Consider the following 26,335-nt stretch of genomic DNA (forward strand, 5'->3'; position numbering starts at 1 on the left):
TGCTGTTGTGGGGCAGAGGTGCTGTGCAAGGGAATGCCAGCCTGGCCTCTGCAGTTCACTCAGCAGCAGACTTCCCCAGAGCTTATCTGAGCGTGGATGTGGGGCCAGCAGCACTGTGCCTCTGAGTTCTTTGGTGCCATTTGGCTCGCAGATCACCTGTGAGACAGGCCAAGCAATTCTGTGCTAGAATTCTGTGCTAGAAGCCTGTTCCCTTGGCAGAATGGAGGAGCTACCTCATCCTTCGGTGAAGGAGCCAGAGTGGTTTTTACCACCAAGAGTCAGAGCAGTGCTGCCAGTTATCCAGGCTGTGAGATCCCTGTGCATGAGTTGGAGGTACACAGATGAAAACTATAATAATTTCCCTGCTTTTCTGTAGCCTAGTCACTGCCTAAAGGAAAGAGGGGGGAAGTAGACGGCATGCAGTGGTACCGTGGAGTCCATGCTGTGCTGGGTGGGTTCTGCACAGCAGTTCAAAGACCCATCTGAAGAAGCAGGTGCCATTCTTGCTGTCTCCTGGGGCACTGGGCTGTTGTTTGGGTGTCAGGGGCTTGTCAAATGATACTGGTGTAATTCCCATTTTTTCCTCTGCTTTCTAGGTACAATGGCTTGGTGACTGGCTCTCGAGCCAAAGGTATCATTGCCATCTGCTGGGTGTTATCTTTCATCATTGGCTTGACACCAATGCTAGGGTGGCACAAGCGCTCCCAGATTGAAGAGCTGGGTACTAATAAATCCTCTCCCATCAACTGCAGCAACAGTATGGTGGTGTGCCTATTTGAGGCGGTGGTCACCATGGAGTACATGGTCTACTACAACTTCTTTGCCTGTGTGTTGTTGCCCCTCCTCCTCATGTTTGGTATCTACTTGAAAATCTTCATGGCAGCCCGGCGACAGCTCAAGCAGATGGAGAACAAGATGGTACACGGGGAGCGCTCACGCTCCACGTTGCAGAAGGAAGTCCACGCGGCCAAGTCCTTAGCCATCATTGTTGGATTGTTTGCAGTCTGTTGGCTTCCACTACATATTATTAACTGTTTTACCCTTTTTTGCCCTAATTGTGCCCATGCTCCCCTCTGGCTGATGTATCTGGCCATTATCCTGTCTCATGCCAACTCGGTGGTAAATCCTCTAATTTATGCCTACCGGATCAGGGAGTTCCGATACACCTTCCGCAAAATCATCAGCCAGCATATCCTGGGCAGGAAGGAGCAGTTCAAGGCAGGAACAGCCAGCATTAGGACTTCCACCCATGGTGGGGACGGCGAGAACGCCAGCATACGAATCAGTGAGTATGCGTTGGAGGTGTACACCAATGGAGAGATTCACAGGGATCCTGAAAAGCAGGACTTGAACAAATGCAAAGCTGTTTTGGAATGGCACCAGAACGGGAATGCTCTGGACATGGAGACAAATGGGCATCTCCCGCATTCCTGCAGAAATGGAATTCTCTCAGATGCGTGCATGAACAGGGAGCTTCACAGCGAAGAGCTAATTGATGCCCAGGTGTCTTACTCGAATCTAGAAAGCACAGCCTTCGCAGCAGCTGATGTTTCCTGATGAGCCCTTTGAAGTCTTCCTGGTAGAATTATTTTATTTTCCATGGGTGGCCTCTGCCTTGGCAGAAAGGGAGTCTGGGGGGCGGGGGGGAGAGGAGTGTATTCAGATTGCTGTGGAGAAAGGGGTCCGCACCCAGGACTCTTGGGAGGACCCTAAATACCAGACTGGAGAAAAGCCAAGAGACCATCGAAGTGGACTAAGAAAGGAGGGGGACATGCTACCCAACGCTGGCCTGTCACCAAGAGCAGTGCCAAGGTCAAAGATGGCATTCCAAGGTCAGCACTGGGAGACTCTCACGATGCAGAGCATATTATGACATTATGCTGTACTGTGTGTCTGTGGTTGTACGTCAGTTTTGCTGTCTTTACCAACAGAAATTAAACCATGGCTGGAAGTATTCACTTAATTGCAAGGAGCAACAGGGAGGGGCCTCCAATTATTTGGCCCTGAAAAAATGGAAGGAGGATAGCAACATCTATTGGTCAGGAAGGATGCCAGCAGCTGTTTGGAGGAGGAATTTACCTGAGGGGAACTTTGGATACCTTCAACCATGACATTTTGTCTTTCAGTTTGTGTTTTTAAAGATTATACTGCAACAGGTTGTTTGGACATTTTTATCTTGTCTTGTTTAGATTCCATTATGTTAAGTTATAAAGACGGGCAAGAACTCATATTCATTCCCTGAGCGCTCAGTGTTCCAGATGCACAAGACAAATATAACCTCATAGCTCTCCACTCTGTCAAACAAATAATGAAAACCCAGACTGTAATATGGAGTTCCCTTAGCAAAAGGGCTGTTAGCAGGACGTGGTGCTCAACCTTGCAGTGGGCTGTGATAGCAGGGCTGGGCGTGCCCCGAGGAGCTGTGGGGAGCTATCAGGTGGGAGGTGTCCACAGGCCGGTGGGCACTGTCTGGCTACTGCTTTTTCCCTCTGTGTCTATGTTTGTCTTGGGATCCCAGAATGCAAATGATCTCCGTGGTCCTAAGTTTTCATCCTCACTCAAAATGCTGTGGGAAGGGATTTTTCTCTTTTTTTTGAGGGTGGGGGGTGGAAGGGAAAGGGGGAGGAAGGCGATGTGGGACAGGATGTACCTATTACTTCTGGAATCCCCATGAGCTCTATTTAAACACCTTTCTCCTGTGATTTCAGTTGTTTTGTGATGTGCTTTACTGTGAAGCCTGATGTGTCCCTGCAGTGCAGAGGCCAGGGTCTGTCTGATTAGAAGATGTTCCTATTCTGAGGAGCTGGCAGCAATCAGTAGTAGTGGAAATCTGCTTATAAACTGCAGTAGCCTGTGTAAGAGAGGCAAATCTTCCGCAGCAAAGGTATGCACTGGTATGGTTTGTTGTAGAGCAGTTTCATGGCGGTTTGGTAACTTCCTGTATCACTTGTTAGCTCTATCAGTTATCACTTGTGGTAGCTCAAGGATGGCAGACTGCCATGCTAGCTTGTATTCTACCTAAATCTTGTCCAGCCTTTGTTTTAAGGACAAATATCCCATGCCTAATGCCACTAGCCTTCTGGAGAGACAGGCAAGTCCTACTAGACATGGTCCTACAAGAAAGCTAGAAGTCTGGTAATTCCAGGGATCTGGACTTTTTCCATAGCTGAAAACATAAGAGGTATCAGCCCACAACCCTGGGTCTTCCTCATGTCCCTCCACTAATGTTTCAGAACTCAACCTAATTTTCGGGAAGGAAAGGGGAACTGAATTTTGACGTTTGGGGAAGAGCACATTAGGTTTGTGTTCTCATTCCATGTTTATTTTAAATACTGTGAAGTATTAGAATGAAAGTCAATTTTATTTGAAGAAACTTTTCTTTTTTTTACCAGTCTGTCTTCATGAAGGTGGGGAGTGGTTTAGCATGTTGAATGTGCTCAAGTATGTAAGTGCTCTAGGCTAGCACAAAGCTTACTGAGAGATGGAGAAAAAGATGTGGTTGCCACCCCCATCCTTAGCAGGAAGACAGGCAAGTATGAAGAACAATAGACTCTGCAGTTCAGCTGAATCGCTGCTTTCTTGGCACGGCTCTTCCACGTAGTCTTAACGTCAGAGGAGTGGATTATCACTGCAGCACCACTAACAAACACTAAGCTATTTCTCTGTGACTGACGTTGCAGGTAGTTCCTTTGTAGGGTGTTTTGGGATCTTGTTACTCTGTCTTGTTGGAATATTTCTGTAGGTTGTGTGCGGGATGACTCCTCTGGCCTCCTGAAACAGCAGCAGAGGAATTCAGTCAGAAAAATGGGGGTCTGAACTCTTTGGGCCTCAGCTGGGAGCTGAAATGTTTCTAAGAATAACACAAGATTACATCCGGTATTCATGTCAATAACAATTAGGTCCACAAAGAAGCAGAGCAGGGAAGGAAGTGTGGGAAAATACCAGCATTGCTCATGTGCTGGAACACACGCGAGTGCAGAAGTGTCTCCTGTTGAGCTTTAGTTGCCATTGTAAAGGGATATTTTATGCCACGTTGCATCAGACTTTCAACAGCTGATGTAGGTTGGTTGCTTTCTATTGTTTCCTGGGCTTCTTCACACTCCATTATGGGAGTTGCTTGCTTGCCACAAGAATAGGACTGATCTATGCTGATGTGACACACTTAAGATTGCCTCTCTGGAAAACTTTCCTGCCCAACCAGATCGCCATGCAAGTTGACTTTGCGTTTCCAGATGTCTTGAAATCAGTTTTTGTCTCACCAAGCGATGTGCCCCCAAAGTGTGTCCAGTCCCTTTCAATAGCAGTGATCTAGATGTGAAATGAAAAGGATATGTGAAGGGGCCAGGGGATGTGTGTAGGAGGAAGTGCAGTGGGTGTAAGGAGGCAGCGTGTTTTATATAGCACTGGAAGTCTAGTCACAGAAAGGAAGAATGGCCAACTGCACCACATGCTGCGTGCCTTCTGGCAAACATATGTCTGAGATGGACCTTCAGAAGATGTTTCCAAAGCAGTTCTTGGAGGGGGAGCATGAACCTTTTGAACAGAATTTTGGAATTCTTATTTGTTTCCCTGGGATCGTGATTTCAAGGCTTCCATCCCTATCTTTTTAAACAACAACAAAAAAAAAGTTTTAAGGTTCTATGAATGAAGCCTGCTCTTTTCTCCTTCTGCCAGTGCCTTCCAGTCTCAAGAAAAGTACCTCTGCCAAACTACACAGGGCGAGGATCATTTTAGAAAATTAAATGATTTTTTCCTAACTTCCCCACTTGTATCCCCATTTTCTTCCCAGCTGAAGATGTAGCTAATGAAATAGCTGTTCTCGATAGGCAAAGATGGTACCAAGATGAAAGGAAGAATGAGGTGACCATCAGGAGAGGCTAGAGAAGATCTCCTTTGGAATCCAAGGTGCAGTGTGTCCAAAAAGTAAGAGCTGGGGTAAGAAGAGGCTAATTTCATTGAATTGGAACATGTTGCTAAAAATGGCTCACAACCCATAGAGCGATGTGGTGCCTCTTTGGTGTGAGGGCATTCCATGAATTTCAGCATTCCCTTGGGACTCTCAGGCTCCAGGGTTTATTTGCTTTATAGGGTTTTGGAGAAAGTAAAATTCTGATCAGTTGCCAGGAGTAATTTTATCAAGAGTTCTTCTTAGGTCTGCCTTTTCTATAGGGCACTGCTTTTTGTGTGTGCAAATGCACTTACAACTTTGTCCTGCAATTTCGTTTTGGATCAGCAGTATCTTGAAGCTCTATGCAAGCTCGAACTGCAGCTCTCAAACAGAGCTGAGCAAGAGAAGAAAGAGGCTGATGCTGGTTTGACAGAGGGCAAGAGCAAAGGGGCATGGTAGGACAGCTGAGGTTGCTGTAGACAAAAAGGACTTGCCACTGGTTCCATCTGGTGCTTGTGAGCATATTGTGCAGATGAGCTTGGGAGTTACATGGAGTACTCTGAATCTTCGATCATTCTTTGAAAAGAAGCTCCAGAGGATGCTGGAGGATGTAGGAAAGTCTCTTAAGGTGTGAGAGCAGACTGGAGTGTCAGGGTTAGACGGGGAATCTTGGTGGGGAAGGAGGATTTGTAGGGTATGTGTTTGGGAGGATTTCAGGGGAGTGGGAATGTGATGGGAGGTGCTGGGGATTGCACAGATGGTCTCGGGGGAGTGGGGCTGGCACAAGCCCAGGGCATGACTTGCTGAGAAAGGACTCTGGAAGGGATGTGTGGTCTCATGGCTCCTTGGGGTCGCGGCAGAGAGGGAGGCAGCCTTGCCCCAATATCTGCAGAGGGTTGACTTTTTCTGGTCTATATATGATTGAGGTGGAGAGATTTTTCCTTGATTATCTTATTTTCAGATGCATTGTCTCATTTCGTGAGTGCGTTCAGGTGTAACAAAAGCCCTTCTGCTTCATGAACATGAGCAGTAACGCCCCTCTCTCCCCCTCATCAATTCAGCTGTTTTGTGGGAAGGGCAAGCATGCTGTAACTGCTGTGATGCATTAAATCTGCATAATACTCTAGTGGTGTTTGGTAGGTTTAGCTGCCTAATAGTCATTTCTCTCCTGATCTGTTCTAGGCATCAGACTGCTCTGAGACCAAGGAGCTTTGTCTTTCTAGCCCTGAGCTTTTGGCCTTCTTTACAGTAAAGCACATCACGAGTAACTAAAATCACCCCAGTTCCTTGTTTGCATGAGAGGTGACTGAACCTAACAGATTGAGAATCCCCAAAAGGGGACAGTGTTCTGTGTAACTCCTTGTCTTATTCGTCTGCTGGGGCTCTTAACACAAGCATGTGTTGAATTCAAGACTGGAACCTGTTGATCTGAGAACATCCTTTGCTTCCCTGGTTCTGTCCCAGGAGCTGGTATTCCTGCCCCCGTCCTGTGGAGCAGTTGTCTCTGTGGTCAGTGAGCCAAGACACTATGAACACCCTGCTGCACACGCTGTCACTAGGAAACACTTACTCTTTTAATTTAAATGTTTTATGAATATAGTTGTTGTTTTCCCTCTGTTTGTCAGTTACCAGTGGGAGGGGAGGGAAAGGGGTGGGAGAATCTGTGCATGCATATATATTTAAAGTGCATTGACCAAAGTTGTTTTTTTTTTTATTTGTTTGTTTTGAATCTGTGAAATTTTCATATCTGTGAAGTCATCAGACTGCTGGGCAGTGAGGAGCCACTGGTGCTGCTGAGTCTGTCTTGGTTACATTTCTTAATAAGCATTAAAATAATAAAATATATTTGTAAAAGAGAGTGTGAGTGTCTTTGTCCAAGGAAGATCCTGCTGGCTGACCCTGTTTTGTAAATATTTTTTTATTATTTTATTAGCTTTTTTCCATAGATCTGTCCCTGGCACTACCTGTTCTTTTGCTGAAGATGTTAACATCGACTCAGGTAACTGGAAGCCCCGCAACATCCCTGACATCCTGGCATCTGTCATCTTGGCAATAACAGTTTACAGCTGCGTACGGAACACAAGGTAGAGCACTGTATTTGCCCAGCACACTGCAGCAGCAGAAACAAAGTGTTACATAGTGGGACCTGGAGGAGATACCTGGAGCACACCACCTTGCCAGCTATGACTGGAGCATCTCAGCCCTTTGGCTCTCCTTCCACACATCAGACATCACTATTACACCACTGCTACTTCAGCCCTCCGTCCTGTCTGCCAATACTGCTCAGACTGAGCTAGCCCCAGCCTGATAGCCAGATTAGTCTGGAAATGGAGGCAGTGAATTTAAATGCTACTGTGGTGCCTCTCAGGCCAATGTTGACAGGAAGCAGCAGGAACAATTTCCAGCTTTTCACAGCTGGCAGCTACTAAATGTGTGTGGGGAGGTTAGTGAAAGTCTGTGTGATCCAGGAGCATTTGGAATGGGGAAGCGTTGAAAGTTCACCAGATAACCATCAGCTACTGGTCATTCCCTCTTTTGGTTCCCTTTGCAGCTGGGCTGGAGGCCCTGGTTCGTGGAGAGGTGCTGGTACCCTGGTGCTCTGCAGCCAGCTGTGCCTGAGCTGTTCAACCAACTGTGTAATTGAAAAGCTTTTTCTTTTTTTTTTTTTTCCCCTCCTTTCACCAACACTGTGCGTTTTGTTCTGCAGCATCAAAGGCCAGGAGCTGGGAGGAACAATGGGTGTCTGCAGGAGCTGCAGGGGAACAATGGCCATACCTGGCCCAGGGAAGAAAGCGAGCACTTGGAAGAACAGAAAGAGCTCCTAGTTTAACTACACAATTGGCCTCATCTGGAAATCTAAGTTCAGAGATCTACACCTTGGCTTGGTCACCCAGAGAAACTTTGCAGGGCTTTTGTGGTAGCCTGAGCTGAGGGACAATGCAGCTTGCTAGTGCAATATTTACTGCGGGAATGGGGAATTGATGATGCTTCTGAATGCTGAAGTAGGATGGAATAGTGGAGGATGGTGATTTTCCTGCAAATGGGTGGATAATCTTTTTTGGCTAAAAGGCTTTTTTCAGCATTTAAAGCAGCAGGATCTTCCTTGTCACTTCTGCCCCCAAACAGGAAGCCGTTGCTGCTAAGAATAGCACATACAAGTGCCTGCTGTGCTCGTAGTCATGTATTTCAAGGAGAAATTTTGATGAGTTAAAAGCTCTGAGGATCTTTTCTGTGGCCCTGTGGACCTCACAATTTACTTTCATAGGAGAGATTCCCAGTGTCTTGCATTTGACTGAAGTGACTGAGTGAGATTCTTCATGTATTCATTCAGGTCAGGGAGAGAGACTTCTGCCAGCTTGGATCCTGGGAGGAATCCCCCTCTGATCCCTGAAGTTAGATGAAGCGACTCACTGCAGGTTGGAGTCTCGCTGAATAGTAAGTGGAGCTGCATTCTTCCTACCTCCCTGTCCCTTCTTCAGTGCTGTTCTGAGGAAAAAAAATAAATAAAATGGGATGGTGCTTGAATAACAGAGGTTCCCTCAGATATGACCCAGGGGATGGGACTGTTAGGTTTTGGGCTGAAAGGTGCACCACTCTTGTAAGCAGCATCATTGCTCTGCTGTGAGGCTGCAGCAGTCATCAGTGGGATTCTGCTGGGTGACAGTAAAATGCTACCCACATCTCAGAAAACCAGAGGTTCGTTTTGAAAAGTGGCATCCTTGAAGTGCATCAAACCAAATGACCTAAGCCAAGTCTGGGGCTGAGAGTAGCAGGGTGATTTCTCAGCAAGTGAAAGGCAAGGAGTTGGAAAAGAGGATTCAGTCTGCAGGTTCAGAGTAAACTGTGTAAAGATGAGGTTATTTGGACTGCAAATCCATGCTGTGTGGTCTGAGTTCAACACATCAAACTCCAAACCTGGGACTGTGTTCCTGGGGAGTGTCCAGCTGCACTCCAGAGAGGTGACTGTAAATTCTGCAGAGCCCTGGGCAGTCTTTAAACCTGCTGGTGTGGACACTGACAGCCCTGGAGCTGCAATTGCTCAGGCTTTGTTTACCAAAGATTTACCTGGAGCCCTGGGCAGCTCAGAATTTTTGTCTTACCTATTGCAAGGAGATTAGATAACAGCTCAGAATGAGAGTGAAGAAAGTCCATGTGCACAGCGTATCTTGCTGCCTCAGCTGTTGGTGAAGTCATGGGGTCTTTGGGGTTGGTATTAGTCTGGGATATTATTCTAAATGGGGGGTTAAGCATACCTTGGTTGGATGCTTCATGTTGCTGGCACACTTGCAGCTGCATCATTTGGGCGTTTGGCATCATCTAGGCTGTGACAGTCTCAGGGCCTGTGCTTTGGGGTTTCAAGGGGTTCAAGATTCTTGTGCAGTGTGGGGATCAAGTCTAGAAGGGAGAGGGGGGAAAAGGCCTAATAAAGAGAGAACTGAGCAGCCTGGATCAGTTCTATGAAGAATGCAAAACAAGCCTGGGCTATCTCAGGGTAAGCTGCACTCGTGGTGCCTCTTGAACCCATGTCCTGTTATTGTTGGTGTGGAACACGAGGGTCTGGGCCAATGAAAACAAGGAAGGCGGCTTGACAGACACAGATTTTATCTTTTGAGATTCGTCATGACCTTTCTAGTGTATAATAAATAAAGTTGACTCAGGAATTGGCAAGTGCCCTATAACATGCAGTCCTGGTGTCGGGACTCGGCAGAATGTTCTGCTTAGCAATGCACTCTGTTAGCTTTGTTTGCCAAGCTCCTATTTTGGAGGTGTGCTGAAGGGCTGAACAGTGGCAGATGCTGAAGCCTTCTGCAGGCAGGTGCGCTGGACCCAGCATCTCTGGCCATGCTGATCCAGGCTGGATGAAGGTCGTTTTGAATCCGTGCTGATACAACCTTTTGCTGCTGGGCCACAGAAGGAAAAGAAACGTCTTGCGAAGTAAGAACTCTGCTTGCAGTGGGGTGAATCCTGAGGCAAGGAGGACTTCCATCATTCCACATTACTTTGTAACCCTTCAAGCATTTCAGTCGGCATTGAGAAGGATTGCTTCCTGTGGTAATGTCTTTAGAGCAGCCCTGCCATGCACACTGGGTCCTGTGATATTAAACATCTCCATCATTCAGAGGATGTGGCCAATTCTGCAGGTTGATGGGAATGGTAGGTCTGAGACTTGCCTGCTGCCCCGTGAATCCCTGCTGGGCCATCTCTGAACTGTGGCTGTGAGCAATCAGTCAGGTTTTGTGAGCTAGCCCTGGTGGCAGGGGCTGATACACAGTGCTCCTCTGAAGACAACTGGGATTCATTTGCTGCTGAACTGAAGCTGTTCTGTGATAGCGACATATCAGACTGTGAAGTTACTCTGCAGAGCCAAAATGCACTGGGAAGAAAGGGATGAATGTGTGTGTTCCCAGCTCCAGAGAGACCACGGGGGGAGAGCTGCAGTTAAATCACGAAGATTATGGCTGTGTCAAATGCAGAGCGTCAGGAGGGGAGCACTCAGCACTGGCACCGAGGTGCTGGGTGGGCTGCATGAGCACTCAGCACCTTAAAGTAAGGGACAACTGGTTGCTTCATTTCTGAGGTGCCTGCCATTTGGGAGCAGTCCAGTATTCCAAGTGTTTCCTGCCTTTCTTTATATTCATGCCAAAAGCACTAAGAGAAATAGGGTGGAGACAAAAAATCTCAGACCCTCCTCAAGATCATCCTCTAATTCCAGAAGGATCAAAATGCTAAAGGTTGCATTAGAAAAACAGAAATAGTCTTTTCTCCCACCATTGGTAACTCAATGCCACAACTAAAGCTGAGAGTCAGCTGCTTGTTCTACAGCTGTGTCCTTTCTGAATTCATGAGAAATAGCATTTTGATTTCCTTCCAGAGGAAATATACAGTAATATCCCGAACTTGCACTGAGGCCTTCCAGTCTGCAGAACTAACCCATGTAACGTTCATCTGCAACGGAATTAAACCCAAGATCCTCTTTTCCTTATGGATTGAAACACTGCTTGGGAATCAAGGCTTTTTGTAACAAATCTTTGCATCTCATTTTCTCTGAGCACTTGCTTCCCATGCCAGTTCCCTCCTGTCTTAAGTTCTCCATTTGCAGACAATCCTCCCTTTGCAGCATGCAAGACCCAGGCAGCACAAAAAGTTTAAGGTGTTGGGGCCGTCTATCCATTTCCCATGGTTCAGCACTACCTGGACTTTCAAAATAATAATACAAAGAAGTGTAGCATCAATGTTCCTGTAGATTTTCACTTTATGTGAAAAATAAAGGCTGGGGGTGCTCTCTGCAGGCTACCAGCCGTCTCTGATTCCTTTGCAGGGGGATCTTTAGTTCAGCATTTGATCTGGAAGCACCATGTGGGACATGATCCTCCCAGGAAGAGTTCAATGCTTTCCTTCCCATCACAAATATGAGGCTGTGTTCTGGGGGTCAGGATGTCAGTGACATGGATGACACCGAACGCTGAAGCCTGCATGTGAATTAGGTCTTGGAAGAGGCTGCACTCTGTCTGCTGCACGGACACGTTCGCACTCTCTGAAGGGAGGTCCTCGTGCACGTAGCCATGTGTTTGGTGTTTTCCAGGTGGCTGTGTTCTCTCTACGCCGGATGTATGCCAGTGCTGTAAAACGCGTGTCCCTCTTCTGCTTCCTCGAGAGATGCATCTGCTGGTGTCAGCTTCCAGGTAGGACCCACAGGAACCTGCTCTCTTTCAGTGTCTGTGGCCTTTGCCCTCTCCTGGTAGTCAGGCATCCTAAGGAAACCAGAAGTGACCTAAGGCTGTTTTTGCTGAGCCTTGGTCACTGCTGCAGATGGAGAAGTAATGGCAGTTTTCCAGCAGGTGAGACCCTCCAGGCCAGCTAGCCAGACAAGAAAAATAAACACAGGAAATAGCATCCATGCAGTAAGATAACAGAGAAACGAGAGGCTGGGAGGGCTTTTTGCTCTGTGTCAGGGGACGCGCAGAGCTTGGAGCTCTCTACCAGGAGCAAGTAAATGTCAGGCCTTAACATGAAGGAAGGACTTACGGTTTGGGCGGAGAGGAAAGGAGAGAAAAGAGTTTGTGCTTTGGTCAGGTAGAGCAGTGGTTGCCCTCTAGGACGGGGTCTGTGGAACAAAGATCTTGGGCCTAGGAGTGGGGTGAGTTAGTGCTTGCTCAGGGCAGGGGCTGATCAGTCTCCACCTGGACGTTCCTCTCGTCTTTCAGTCCCAAAAGCACTTCTGAGGGTCACTGTTGGTGGGCACTGTTGGTCTCACCTGTGAAACCCATTCCCTAAGCTCCTCCTGTTGGCTTCTTCTGTGCCCCGTTCCCGCAGATCCTGGGGGTTTATCAGAGCTTTATCCCTGGTGGTTCGGCTGGGTGGTGGTGTGGTGAGGCATCTGCTGGCTCCATCCTGCACTCAGCAAGATGGAGAAGCCACCTGTGGTGCCCAAAATAGCCTCTGCCTGGGCAATCCAATCCAAATGGTGTTGATAGTGGTGGGGGATTCCCATGCCTCATAAAGAGGCTTTTGTTGGAAGGATCTAAGCTGAGCTCCAGGCCTTGCCAGCTGTGGAGAGGAGCAGATGGATCTGCAGTACAAAAATAGATTGAAACAGGCTTGTTCTGCCTCCTTTCTTCACCCATACAGTCCCAGAGGTGCCTGGTCTTCTGAACCAGAGCGGGGAACTGGGTGCTTTGCAGCTGCCAGTCTGCCTGGAGCCCTTTAGCTATTGTCAGAGACAGGAATTTCTCTCTCTTCAGTCCCATTCCCCCTACAGCTGCCGTGTGGACAATCTTGTTTGCACACAGCTGCTGGCAGCGTGTCACATCCCATTTCCCTGGGGCAGCGCAGGCAGGAGAGTGGGGCGTTTGTGAGACGCTGCGTTCCCGAACTCTGCCATTCCTTGCCATGAGTCTGGCTGTGTCTTCTGGGTGAGATCTCTACGACACCTGAGGAAGTACCTTGAGGTCATGTCAGTGTGTCATGGGCAGAGGTTTCAACTGGCTGATGAGTAAATTTTGCAGATCTGTGTATTGTACATGGAAACTTCTTTTTTTTTTTTTTTTTTTTGAACCCTAGCTACAGAAAGAACATTATGGAGCTCTATGATCTTCACTGCTGTTCCAGGTGACTTAATTTCTTGTTCCAATGCTGTAAGTTCACACCAAGGCTCTGTAGCTAAAACATCCTTCAAGGGCATCTGAGGCTCACTGAACCTAGTCACCATCCCTGGTCTCCCAACCCTGAATTTTGCAGCGTGTGGATGCAAATAGGTTGTTTCCCATGCGTGGCTCCTGGCCCAGGTCATCCCAGCACTTTCCATCGAGGCTTAGAAATTTTCCAGCAGTAGAATATGATGATGTTGGTGCACAAAAGGAATTTGAAGCTGCACCAGTATTCAGAACAGACTGGATCTGGTCCCTCTGTGTTGTGCCTGCAGAGCACTGCCAGCCCTTCAGCCCTGAAGGTGCGTGCTTGTATTCAACCTCCTCCCCTGCTTCTCGCTTGGCATCCCCACTCCATCCCCTCTTGCTAACTGAATAAGGATCACATGGATATTTCCTGGATGAGCTTTTGTAACGCACTAATTCGATACACTCAGGGCATCTTCCTGTAATGAACGTTCCTGAGGTAATTGAAGGTGAGGTTGCATGGGTGAGGGGGAGAAGAGGGCAGGACTGCTGGCAGAGGTAATTAGAGGAATAGAAGAAAACCCTTTTGTTCCTGTAAATCCTGAATTTGTTGTGTCTCTGCACTCCCTGTCTACCCAGCTTCTACTTGCGCCATGCCTTGAAGGTGGCTCCACTCTTCTTATCCTCTTTTTCTTTTTTTTTTCTTTTTTTTTTTAGGGTATTTTTTTTCCATTTCATCTCATGCATCTGTTCTGCTGCTTTGTTCTTTTGGCTTTTCATTTCTTTGCTTGTTTCTTCCCCTCTGTGTTCTCCTGCTTCCTGAAAAGCTGATTGCTGCAGTGTGTGAAGGAGAGGCACTGGCCATATCTGTCTGCACCTGCACCCTGTTACAGTCATAGAATCACAGAATGACTTGGGTTGGAAGGGACCTTAAAGCCCATCTAGTTCCAAACCCTGCCATGGACAGGGATGCTGCCCACTAGGTAAGGTTGCCCAGGGCCTTGTTCAACTTCTTGGAATATTCCAGCTGATTCTCTCTTTGAGGGAGCCATATAGGAGCAAGAAGGGAAGAGGGAGCAGAACAGCACCACTGGGAGAAACCAAATCAGAGACTGAGAAGCTGGGTGAAGAGGGGGTGTGGAGGCAGGCAGGGCCATCTCAAGAAGGTTCCAAGAGGCAGCAGAGCATGGCTGTAGAGGTAACTGCTCCTTTGCTTGACACATTGTTCTTTCCTGCCCTCTTCTTTCTTACTTTTCACCTCAAAATTACGTCTTGAAAGATGTAAAGAAAAAAAGTACCAGCTTTAAAGCACTTGTCAGCCCTTGCTGGGGGGCTCTCCGTGCCACAGCAACTCCAGTGCCCCCATGGTGCCATATTCTGCTGTGTCCAGGACTCCCACCAGCTGCCCTTCCCATGCTCCCTTCCAGCTGCCCACTGGTGCAGCTGTGTCCGTCCCACCAGCACACACCAGTCTCAGTGTGTTTCCAAAAAATCAGGGTCAAGTCAGCTCAGAAGATGGCTTCCTCCTAGCTTTCCAGTGCTACCACACCTTAAATGTTCAGTACACCCACTTTTCCTTTACATATACAGCTCGTTTTAGCCAAAGGAAGAGGCAGCACGTTGGTCAAGTGGAGGGAGGGCCGCCGGCCTGGCTCCTCTGACAGTTTTTGTGTGGGACTGCTCTCCTCAGGTACAGACCCGTGCTCAGTAGGTGCCGGGAGCCAGGAAGCAGCAGCAGCACCGAGCCTTTCCACGTATTTGCAGAATTTCCTTCTGCTTGCTGGGGGGGCAGAGAAGGGCTGTCCGAAGGGCTCATTTTCTTCTAAGCAAGGTTGCTGGCCTTGCAGAGTAGAAGCCATTGCTCTAGTGTTGGAAGCATGTGGTAGGGGACAGGTAACTTCTGGGGACGGGGTTTCTCCTCACAGATCTAGAAGCTCTGGGCTGCCAGAACCACAGACACTGTGCTACCAGCGATGTGCCAGCGAACAGACTAGGAAGCATCTGCCGTGCCTTTCAGTAGTGCAAGCTTGACATTTCACCCCTGCCTGTTTCTTTCTTTAGCTCCTTAACATTTGGTATTTACAGTGATGTTTCTGTTACTAACTCGGTTGGAATTGGCTCCCACAACGCCCATCTCATCTCCAGCGATTGTCCAGAGAGGTCTCCCAGGCTCGCGGGGAGCTCGGTGTCACACCCACGGGCAACAGATGGGAGGCTGTCACAGGACAGAGGTGGGAGGCAGCCGCCTTCGGGATTATCCAGCAGCATAGCAGAAAAAGTAAGACCAAAACTGGCAGCCCCAGGGCCCAGTCCAGGCCTCTCTCCTGTCTCTGCATCCCTAGTGAAACTCCAGATTCAAACCAGAATGTGGACTGAGCTGTTTTGATAGCTGTTTCCTACCTGTGCCTGACGGTATGGGCTGTTAACGGCCAGGCTGTACAGCTGGGGAAACAACTTCCAAAATGTGGCCCTTCTTAAGCCCCAGATTTGGGTGTGTAACTTGGTGTAAGCATTCTGCAGTGTTCATATTTGCTGAGAGTCATTTCTAACTTCTCTTTGGTTGTAGGGCTCCGACAGGTTTAGGTCCGATACTTGAGCTGCAGGACAGAGAGCAGAGAGAGCTCCCTCTGCTGTCTGTGGGCTTTCAGGTTCCCAACTAATTTGGTCCCCACTATCGATGGAAGTCCCCGAGCAACAAAAAAGTTAAAAGGTGCTTGTGAAGAGATGACATCATCTGAGCCAACAAAGCCACAAGCAAAAGATCTGATAAGCTATCTAACATGCAGAAAGCTTTGAAAGTGCATAGTCCCACTCAGATTAAATGTTTTTGACAGGGTGGAGATGACATCGTAAGCTGTTCAGTCTATAGATAACGCTGTAAAGGACCTATATCAGATGTGGTTGTTGCTGATAATACGCAAGGCCCGATGCATCTCACAACACCTGTGAGTAGCTCTGCTGGCTTCTGTGGCACTGTGGTCGCAGCCTGTGTGTGACTGTGACTTCAGGTTAGGACCCAGCCAAATAAACCATCAGGAAGGGGTGAATGTTGCCATTTTGGTGCTCAGCAGAGGATGGACTAGACAGGGCAGGGAAACTCATGCAAGATGTCCACCCTGATTAGGTTATACCTGTTCTGTGTCATCCTGTGAGGCGAATGGAATGATGAAGTAAAATCCTGCTCAGTCTGGGGCAGAAAGCTCAGGCCTGTAAAGCAGTTTGTTCTGCTGATTTCCTGGTCATTCGCTTCAGGCAGGTTTCCCCACTCTTAAATGAAACAATGGGGACTTGATTGTCTTCACCAGGATGCTCCTTGCTGAGGTGACTTTACCAAACTTGTCGTAAAGTCAAGTCATTCCCACCTGACTTCTTAGCACCTCCCAAGAGCTCTAAAGCTCTAAAGCTCTTGGGAGGTGCTAAGAAGTCAGGTGGTGGGGCAACCATAAAGGATTTTTCAAAGCAGCAATGCAAACTAAGAGCAAAAGTGCCCCTAAATAATCCAGTCATACTCTGAATGTTGGGCTTATTAAGGTTACTAGTCTGGGTCCTTATTTGTTCTGGTGTAGACTGAAAATGTTCTGGCTAGTTGAATGGGACAGTGTCCTGCCAGAACACACACAGCAGGGCACTTCGTGTTTGTGAGGTCTCCTTTTTCTCTTGTAGGCTTGTGCCTATCATTTGCTTTCTAATTTTTTCCCCCAGCTCTCCCTGTGTGTAGGACACATGTTGGAATTGTGAAGAAGACATTTCTGTGTTTCTCAGCTGTAGCATAATCAATCCTTTGTTATGGTATTTCAGCTAGGTGCCCCTGAAGGGTGAGGAGCTCTGGTCAGGAGCAACAGGACTTTCTTGCTCTGACTGTTTGCTGGCCTGCCGACTCATAGAAGTGCTATTTTTTTTTTCCACCTCGGTTAAACTGCTAACGTGTCCCAGCACGCATGAGATATGGAGGCTCAATAAACCCAGAGGGCTCATTGTTAAATGGTAAGTCCTCCCGAGGGACCTGACATTAGATGGTTTTCAGTGCTTCTCTCTGTTGTTTGTCATAAGATGGACAGTGAGGTGATGTGGCAGAACCCTCTGTAGCATGGCTGGAAATTACAGTGCTGTGGTTCTCTGTAAAGGCCCAAGAACAGCCGCTGCGCTGCTTCCTGTGTCTGATTGATGCCGAACCATCAAAAAGATGTTTTCTGTGGGTTAAACTGAACTCTCTGCGTACAAGAAAGGAAATGATCTTCTTAAATGTTTCTTTTGCTGCTGAGTCCAGCCCTTGCTTTGCTAGCAGCTGCATGTATTGAACAAACCAAAAGAGAATACAGTGTAAAAAAAAAAAAAAAAAAAAAAGAAATCAGACAAATGAATAAGAGAAAAAAACAAGCATCAGTTTGACAATGTGTTTGACTTTATCCAGACCATATGGAAGCTGTGAATTTTGAGCAGGCAGCTGAGAGACTAAATAGCAGTCATTTCAGAAGTTTTCTTGGAGTATGAAAGTAACTGAGGGCATACTTATAGGGCAAGTGTACATGGTGAGGGAATTTCCATCACTGGCAAATCAGACACAGGAGGTAAGATTGGGATGAGAAGGTCTAAACTAGGAAGAGTTTTATTGCCTGGGACATGACTGTTTTGTCTAATGCATAAGGAGATGGAAAGGTGAAGAAAGGCCACAGGCATACTAATTGTTTGCCCAATTATAGCCATTGTTTGGTGCAGGCAGCAATACACCGTGCTTGTTGCATTCATCCATCTTTGTGATAGCTGGTTTAAGTTGCACAATCATTATGAATAGCATTTGAAGGCATACCCTAATTGCTACTCCCAGCCCCTGCCCACTAATCTGTGGCTCCAGGGTCTGAGCTTTAACATTTTGAAATTCTGGTCATTCAGACTTTTAAAAAAGAGACCAAATAATGCTGCTGCTTCTTTTACCTTTTTATTCCATCATTTTGCTAAATCATTGTGTTGCAAGTAAATGTTCTAATACTGGTAATTCAAGATCTTGTGATTCAACATGACTAGAGAATAGTTCTTTGTACCTAAGAAGGGAGGAATCCTTCCACTAAGATTGTGCTTCTAGCCTTGGGGAGAACTTCTGAACCAAAAACTCCAGCTTTGTGTACACAAAGCTTTCCAGGTAGTTTAGTAGTGGTTTCTAAAGAGGGCTTGCTTACAGTGGAAAATTACGCTGTTACAAGGAAGCTCTGGAGAACTGCAATAGTTAACATGAAATTAAGCACATAATGTGAAGGAGAAGAACAGAGATAGCCTGAACGCAGCAGATGTGACAGTATTTTGTATTTTTGTACAAGGAATGTGAGGGCCAAGTGAATCTTGTAAGTGTTGTTCCTCAGGACCACAGTTGAACTTGATGCTGTTTTGCAATGCTGAGCAGCCCTTTGATATAATTGCTTCTTCCCTCCCAAAGCCCGAACATCTGGATTTATAGTGACAAAAGCAATCCAGTGAGGAAGGAAATGAAAAATGGTACCCCTGTGTATTAGCAAAGAGGCTGGGCATGGTCTGAGTCACAGCACATTGTGAGAGACATTCTGGCATCCTATAACAACTGTCCCATCCCACAATAACATCACCAGCGCTGCTCTCCTCTGCTGGGAACTGGCGGCCTCTGTGACTGCTCCTTAACATAAACATCTTTAAAAACCCCTCTGCCATCATCTGTAAACGATCCACCAATTGTTCCCAATGCAAACTACTGGTATTAACCTCTTACACTCTGTCCTACTATCACAGAATCACAGAATTTCTAAGTTGGAAGAGACCTCAAGATCATCAAGTCCAACCTCTGACCTAACACTAACAGTCCCCACTAAACCATATCCCTAAGCTCTACGTCTAAACGTCTTTTAAAGACTTCCAGGGATGGTGACTCCACCACCTCCCTGGGCAGCCTGTTCCAATGCCTAACAACCCTTTCAGTGAAGAAGTTCCTCCTAACATCTAACCTAAAACTCCCCTGGCACAACTTAAGCCCATTCCCCCTCGTCCTGTCACCAGGCACGTGGGAGAACAGGCCAACCCCCACCTCGCTACAACCTCCCTTGAGGTACCCATAGAGAGCGATAAGGTCGCCCCTGAGCCTCCTCTTCTCCAGGCTGAACAAGCCCAGCTCCCTCAGCCGCTCCTCGTAGGACTTGTTCTCCAGGCCCCTCACCAGCTTCGTCGCCCTTCTCTGCACCCGCTCAAGCACCTCCATGTCCTTCTTGTAGCGAGGGGCCCAAAACCGAACACAGTACTCGAGGTGCGGCCTCACCAGAGCTGAGTACAGGGGGACGATCACCTCCCTAGCCCTGCTGGTCACGCTGTTCCTGATACAAGCCAGGATGCCGTTGGCCTTCTTGGCCACCTGAGCACGCTGCTGGCTCATATTCAGCCGACTATCCACCATCACTCCCAGGTCCTTCTCTGCCTGGCAGCTCTCCAACCATTCCTCTCCCAGCCTGTAGCTCTGCTTGGGGTTATTGCGCCCCAGGTGCAGGACCCGGCACTTGACCTTGTTGAACTTCATGCAGTTGGCCTCAGTCCATCGGTGCAGCCTATCCAGATCCTCCTGCAGAGCTTTCCTACCCTCAAGCAGATCGACACACGCACCTAACTTGGTGTCATCTGCGAACTTATCAGTTTATTAATTAATTTTCTATGCCTTAGGTGCACATCTGGTAATTTTTACCTACCACTGCACAACTCTGGGGAGAACATACAGCCCGTTAAAAAAAAAAAAAAAAAAAAAAAGTACTTAGAGGGGGGTGCAGGAGCAGCAGACCTAACTACTGTCTGCCTGGGACACTTCTGGGTTTTGGTGCCTCCTGCAGGAGCCATATGGACCCTACTTGCGTGTCTTCACCTCTGCTTGAAGTGTACTTGAAGTGATAGTACTCTTCTGGGTCAGGGTGAGGAGGGGAAGATGGATGGGTAGGTGTCTATGTGCCCTTTGTTGATTTTCTGATTAACACAGGAGAAGGGGGCTGTGTTAGAGGAACTTCACGGGACACAACCTGTCTTGATAGCGTTTTTGTTCTGTGTTTGTTTGTTTTGTTGTTGTTGTTTTTTTTTTTTTAAATTTTTATTAATTATTATTATTATTCAATTTCTGGAGTTGATCTGATGCTGGTGGTTGTCATTATGCTGGGACCCAGGAGTAAATGAGCTGTGTCAACATGTTTGTGAGTGATTGCTTGCTGTTTTCCATGGAGCAAAAGATGTAAAAGGTGAGTAAGTGGGTAGTAAAACATGGGTACGAAGCTTTTGCAGGTTCTGAAGTTTCTGCTACAGAGACTGAATCAAGTATAGTGTGTGCTGGGAGAAGATCTATTGTAGCATTTCCTTTTGTCAAGTAGTGCCTTTTTTCTGCCACCACCAAATAAGAAAAAAAAGTCTCCTTTATTGTCGACAAGTACTAATAGCCTCTCTGATTGGTTAAGTTGGATTTGGTAAGGAAGCTCTGGGTTAGTGTTTTATGGGACAATGTGCTTTCTCATCTCTCCATGTGTGCATGCTGCAGTTATCCATCACGCACCTCTGCCACACTCACTCATTCTCTGTGCTCCTTTTTTCCCTTGTGGGTGGACCACATCTAGCAGATGACTTGTCTGGGGAATATAAGTTACGTTTCTCTCCTGTTTATGTGACTCTGGGGATGTTCATTTCTTCACCGGTTATTTCTGAGATCCTGTGAAAAGGTAGCATGAGGTGGAAAACTCCAAGCACGCAGATGAAAAGGGCTATGTATTGTTTAATAATAATAACAATAAACATTTATTTCTGGGTTGTTAATTAGAGAAGGGATGCTTGTTCAGGGTCTTTCTCGCCCAGAGCTACATCTTGGAGAGGAGAGAAGGAAGAGCAAGTGATCATGCCATCAGCCAATGATTTTAAGTGTTCTGTCAGGAGATCCCATGTTTATTTGATATGGGCTCATTTATGTGTTGATTGGTTGCCTCTGTCCCCATTAGTGGTGCTTGCTCTCCTTTTCCTCTCTACACTCCCAGCACCTTCTGCCCCTATCAAGCTTTAAATGGCATCTTTTGACTTTGAATTTTTGACTTTTTGAATTTTTGACTGTCCTTGCTGACAATAGCTGCTTTAGCTTGTGCAGAGGTTGGGAAGGCTCCTTAGGCAAGGAATGTTCAGTCCTTGGGGTCATGGAAACCAGCCAGGAATTTCTGCTCTTCCATTCCCAGGGGCATGAAGAGCCTGCAGAGGAAAATTGAAGGTGACCATTTCCTTGGCTGAAATGTCATTGACCTGAATTTGAGATGTTTTTCAAGACATTTTAAGATGGAGAGAGCAGTTTTGGAAATGGCGGATATCTCAGTGGAGAAGAGGTGATGGTTTCAAATCGCAGTCCTACAATACAATACAGGAAATTGTTATTTGAAAAAAGAAATCATAAGACAGTATCTTTTTCAAGACTTCAGAGCTTTTTTTGTTGCTGTTCTCCACTTGTTATATGTGTGTGGCTTGTTCAGTGAGAGAGCTGGATATTAAATGGCCAGATATCATTTCTTGCATGTATGAATACAAAGTGTTAGGATGGGCTAAAAGTTAGGTATACACCATATGATCACCGAGAACAGTGTATTGCTCTGAAGGGTAGAGGAGGTGAGAGTGGGACTAGACTTGTCTCTTTTCTATAAGACTGATATCTTAACAGTTCTCATGGGAGGAAGGACATGTTCAACCTAATAGGATAATGGAATAATATGTTGAACATATCAGCTTTGACACAGACCAGCTGGTGGCTGTAGACACAAATAACATAAGGAAAACAAATTTTGAAATGTTTGAGGAAACAGCTATATGCATGCAGTGCACTGTGTGGGGGGTGCCTTTTGCGTATGAAAAAAAAGATGAAAGCTTCTCTCTTTGGCTGTGGGAGGATTGTCTCACTCATTCCTGGAAAGGACTAAATTCCATCCTTAATGATATTTGGGGCTATAAACTTAGCATGGTTTTCTCCTTTGGACCTACAGAACTCTGCACTGTGAGGTTGGACCAAAGGTCTTGTGTAGCATCTAGTTAGTAAGCAATAAAATAATAAAAAATAAAAATAAAAACCAAAAGCAAACAATAAACTCTTGTACAGTTATTGCTGGAAATTTTCTCAGAAATTACTGGTACAGCTATTGCTCAGCAGGAAAATTATCTCCACCACTAAGTCCTCCACAATCTCTTCCTCTCCTTTCTGCTTCCATTAGTCTTTGTGTTTCTAATCTATCTTGTCTTCTCTCTATGACTAGTTTCAATTCCAGTCTCCCTAGGCTGATGTCCAGCAATTAAATGGACTTTTTATTTCTGTCTTTCCTTCATAAAGCCGCTGTCTGAGTTTTGGAGCTCAGCGAGATAACTAGGTGGAAGGTAATTACTCAGAGCTTTGATTTCATGTTCTCTCCAGACTTCAGCAGATGCTATTTCAGCTGCTCTGTTCTATTCATAAGCGGATTATTTCCTTTGAAACTGCAAAAGACAGAAATGCACTTCTATTTCTAAATTAAAGCTCAGATCCTGAACTTTTCACACATCAGGCAAACCACAGCTAGTTGGTGGACGAATGCATAACCATATAGGTAGTATGGCTAGAAGTAACGCGACATGAAAATCACTATCAGTGATGCAGCTGCTAAAGAGCCTTTTGAAGGATGCTGAAGATGCCTTGATGTGTTGAACAGGCCAGTCAATCCTACCCTTAGTCACTGCAGATTCTCTCTTTCTCTCATTATTTTTAATACATTTTTTAGCTCGTGCCATTACAAGTCAGCAAGCGTTTGTATGGGCTCAAGATGAAGCATAGTGGGATGTGCTACACTCTTCATAAAAGCAGCTTTCTTCTTCCGTATTTGCCAGCAGCATGTCAGCAGCAAGTCTTGCTTTCTTTTGCAAGAATGGCTTTGGTAAAAGGTACACTAATGAGATATACTCCATTGAAGAGTTATTTCTGGCACCGACAGAGCTGGAAGGAAGTCAGCATTACACACTCTTTGGCCTGGGAAGGTCTGAGAACCCTTTAAGTACTTGGCTCAGAAATGGTTCTCTTCCTTTTATCTAGGAGATTTTTGCTTTCCTGTTAAGTTAATTAAGCTTCTGTTTTGTCTTCCTTATGCCCTTTTGCCAACATCTAGCTTTTTCATGAAGACGCTAGTTCAATAACCATCATTTATAGTGTCAAGCTTAGGTTACTACTGTTTGTCTGCCAAGTGCAGCTGCAACTGTCTGCCCGATTTCACATGTTGCTGTAAGCCAGAGATACTGGCCTTCACTACACAAATGTGCCGTTGAGGCCTCAATATATCCCCTCCATGAGCTGCCCTTAAAACGTGTCACGCTTGTCGTCTTCCTGCTTTTCTGAAAAAATGGCTTGTTTACACTGGGCAACTGATTTTGGATTGCAGTAGAGTTAGCAGTTCAAGTGGAATATTACTTCTGATTTGCACTGTGTATGCATTCTCTCATTTTGAAATAAGAGGATGTTTACTCAGAAAGAAATCCCAAAGCCGATTAAGTTATTTTGAAGGAGAAGTTCATAGGCTAGGTGTCAGTCCAAGTCCCTGTATAGAAAGCCCCTGAATGTCCAAAACCTTGAGAAGCTGAGTTCCTGCGTGTTTGTTGGTATGCATCAACTCATGGGACAAATTCAGCTGAAGGGTTGAAGTGAACTTTCCCATTTCTTAGCAAAATATGTGCTCCCAAATCATGTTGCAGCAGAGCAATCCCGTGGTTGCTCCCTTTCTCCTTCCCTTCCCTTCCCTGCTGCCCAAAGCTTGTTGCAGCACTGCAACAAGCTTTGATCTGTGGGAACTGTGAGATGAATAGTTGAGGTGTTTCAGTATGGCTGAATTATAGGAGCATGGAGAATGTTCTGGTTTGGGGCCAGATCATGCAATCTATATTGGAGGTCTGGTTTTGATAGTGCCTGTTTATAGGTCCAACAAGTTTTCCTTAATAATCCTAATAGTAGAAAGGGTCTCATCCCTTTTGAGGACAGGCCTTGTTATAATTTCTTAGTTCATGCCTTGAATGCCTTCCTAGAAATGCAAGATGTTGACTGTTAATGGATGTTGTTGTTCCTTTTGTGCTGCCAAGTGTGAAACTAGATTAACATAGACCTTTTTTGACTGCTGTATACAGGCTTTGATCTGCCTGAAGAATATTCAATGCCTATCCCAGAAGTTATCCATTAGGCATTCAGCTCAGTGGGCAGGTTGAAGAAATTTCCTCATTGAGTGGGTTTGAATAGCATCAAACCCATACAATTGAGAGCCAGACTGGAGTACCAAATCATTTGGCCAAACGTAGCCAAAGCTGTCTTGCTGATAAAGTTACAGTTTTGGGGCCATCTAACAAACTCTCTTGAAACAATTTACTTCCCTCCCTCCCCCCGAAATCTACTTCAGTATTTTATGGTTTATGTTTGTTTTGTTTTTTTCCTTAAGGGCAGTACACATCTCCTGCATTCTGCATTGTTTTTAACTTTGATGGCTAAAGTAGGGTTTACTTTACTTTCAAATCTTTAATAGAGCTAAAGGACTGAAAACTGACCTTTTCAGATTTTCAAAGAAGTTCCCACTGCTTTCTGTATGATACTCCTAATAAACCCTATCAAATGCTTTTTCAAAGTTAGAGTTTGCACACAGCCTCCACTCAGAGGAAAACTCCTTAAAGATTTTTAGATTACCCATGCAATAGATTCAGGCTCATCTTTCTCAAAAACAGGTTGTTCAATCCTAAATTAGATGACTGCTAATTCCATTCTGTACCAATATCCTTTTCAGAGGTCTAGGAGTATAAAAACATGTTCAAAGCTCTGTCTCAACTCTCTAGCTCTTTTACACTACAAAATAACTAATTTCAGCAATGATTCAAACAAAAGATTCTTCTACTGTGAGGGAAGGGACATTTTCCTCTTCTTCTTACACCTTAAAACTCATTCATTTTGGTGTAGACTACTACCCGCTTTGATGAAGGATTAGAATGCTCTATTTATAGTAGGTGCTTAAAGACCGGGCTTCCTGGACCAGTGGAAAACAAATGCACCAGATTTTGTTCTTTTGTTCTTTTAATAAACTGTCCGTGAGGTTCTTCCCCTCCCCTCCTTTCCTGCTGGTTTACTTGCATTCTTATATATTCAGTGTTTTTCTCCTCTGCCTTTGTTCCAGTTTATCAGCAATTTACACACAGTTGTTTCCCAGACTCCATGATTTCAACAGCAAAAATAACACTGACCTTTTGAGCCCATGAGCAATCCTGATGATGGTAATTTAGCAGAAAGTTACAGTAATGAACAAGAACGCTGCTCTTAAATGTTAGATCATTAAATGTGCTTTATGAGTGTTTATTACTTTTTTTAATGCACTTCCTGTGCACCAGGGAGACAGCTATATTACAGGGAAGAATGAAGTTTTTAATTGGCAAAAGTGGTCAATTTGTGTATCTCTTCTAGTTTAAAGATGTATTTCCAGGTGTGATTTAGTCAAAGCAAGCAAGCAAAGTATTTCCTGCTAGAAAGACAATGGCACTAACATCAGAAGGATTCTTCCAAAGGTAGGTTAACTCCTTAATAACTGTGAGCTGAGCTTTTCATGTTGAATTGGAGGGAGGGAGGCAAGGAAGGTGACTGCAAACCTACGTTTTGCTTCCCAGACTTGGGACTGGTTAGGGACTGCTTTGGTCCCAGGCATGCCAGAGAGCAGATGAAATGTATTGTCAACAATAAACTTCCTCAGTTCTTCAGCCACTTCCCCTTAACCAGCCTTCAGAATGGCAGGAAGCCAAGAGCAGACGACAAAGCCAACTATGTGAGGTTTATAATTTGGCTCTCCTACTCCAGAGGTAATTGTACCACTGGCTTTGGTAATCCATGGGAAAGGCAGAGAACCCAAATGTGAATCCCAATTTTCCATCCATATCAAAATCCTTTTCAGTATTGTGGCTTAAATTTGCATATAGGCCAATTTCTAAAACTGGTAAGAATGCTTCTAAAGATTTAATTTAAATAGAATTAGAAAGAGAGCTCTTTGTAAGCAGTTTATCTTAACCCCCTTCCCTCCCCCCCATGCAAAACCAAACCAACACGGTAATATATTAGTAGCAAGAGGTCACAGTGTAAATAAGTGACTTCAGAACAGAGAACTTTGATTTTCCTACATCACAGCACCCCTAAAGCTTTTTTTTTTTTTTTTTTTTTTTTTTGTATCAGTGTATAAACCAAAGCAGGGTTTACTGTCTTCCTTCCTTTAGCTGTGTGTTAAGTCACATGAAGCTAGTGTGTACCTTCTCCCTATATTCTGGGTCTCCTCTCTTACTAATTACAACTTTT

General features: G+C 45.7%; 1 protein-coding gene and 2 long non-coding RNA genes across 10 annotated transcripts in view; all 3 read left to right on the forward strand.

Annotated features, from left to right (window-relative positions):
* The window catches only part of ADORA2A (adenosine A2a receptor), a 28,750-nt gene extending 22,017 nt beyond the window's left edge, over positions 1 to 6,733 (forward strand). For all 8 annotated transcript variants that reach the window (XM_082773884.1, XM_082773881.1, XM_082773880.1 and 5 more), the window contains one exon: positions 597 to 6,733. In XM_082773884.1, coding sequence (XP_082630010.1) covers positions 597 to 1,557 — 961 coding nt within the window. In that variant the 3' untranslated portion in view covers positions 1,558 to 6,733. The remainder of the gene's footprint in view (positions 1 to 596) is intronic.
* Positions 6,734 to 8,239: 1,506 nt separating this feature from the next.
* LOC309884981 lies at positions 8,240 to 13,104 on the forward strand. Its single transcript, XR_014318717.1, has 3 exons — positions 8,240 to 8,323; positions 11,472 to 11,571; positions 12,950 to 13,104. It is a non-coding gene; the product is annotated as an uncharacterized lncRNA (long non-coding RNA).
* Positions 13,105 to 16,468: 3,364 nt separating this feature from the next.
* Positions 16,469 to 22,569, forward strand: LOC309884980. Its single transcript, XR_014318716.1, has 3 exons — positions 16,469 to 16,986; positions 20,120 to 20,231; positions 21,204 to 22,569. It is a non-coding gene; the product is annotated as an uncharacterized lncRNA (long non-coding RNA).
* Positions 22,570 to 26,335: the final 3,766 nt, after the last annotated feature.

This window comes from Aythya marila (assembly GCF_965140915.1).
Source record: "Aythya marila genome assembly, chromosome: 17".
NCBI lineage: Eukaryota > Metazoa > Chordata > Aves > Anseriformes > Anatidae > Aythya > Aythya marila.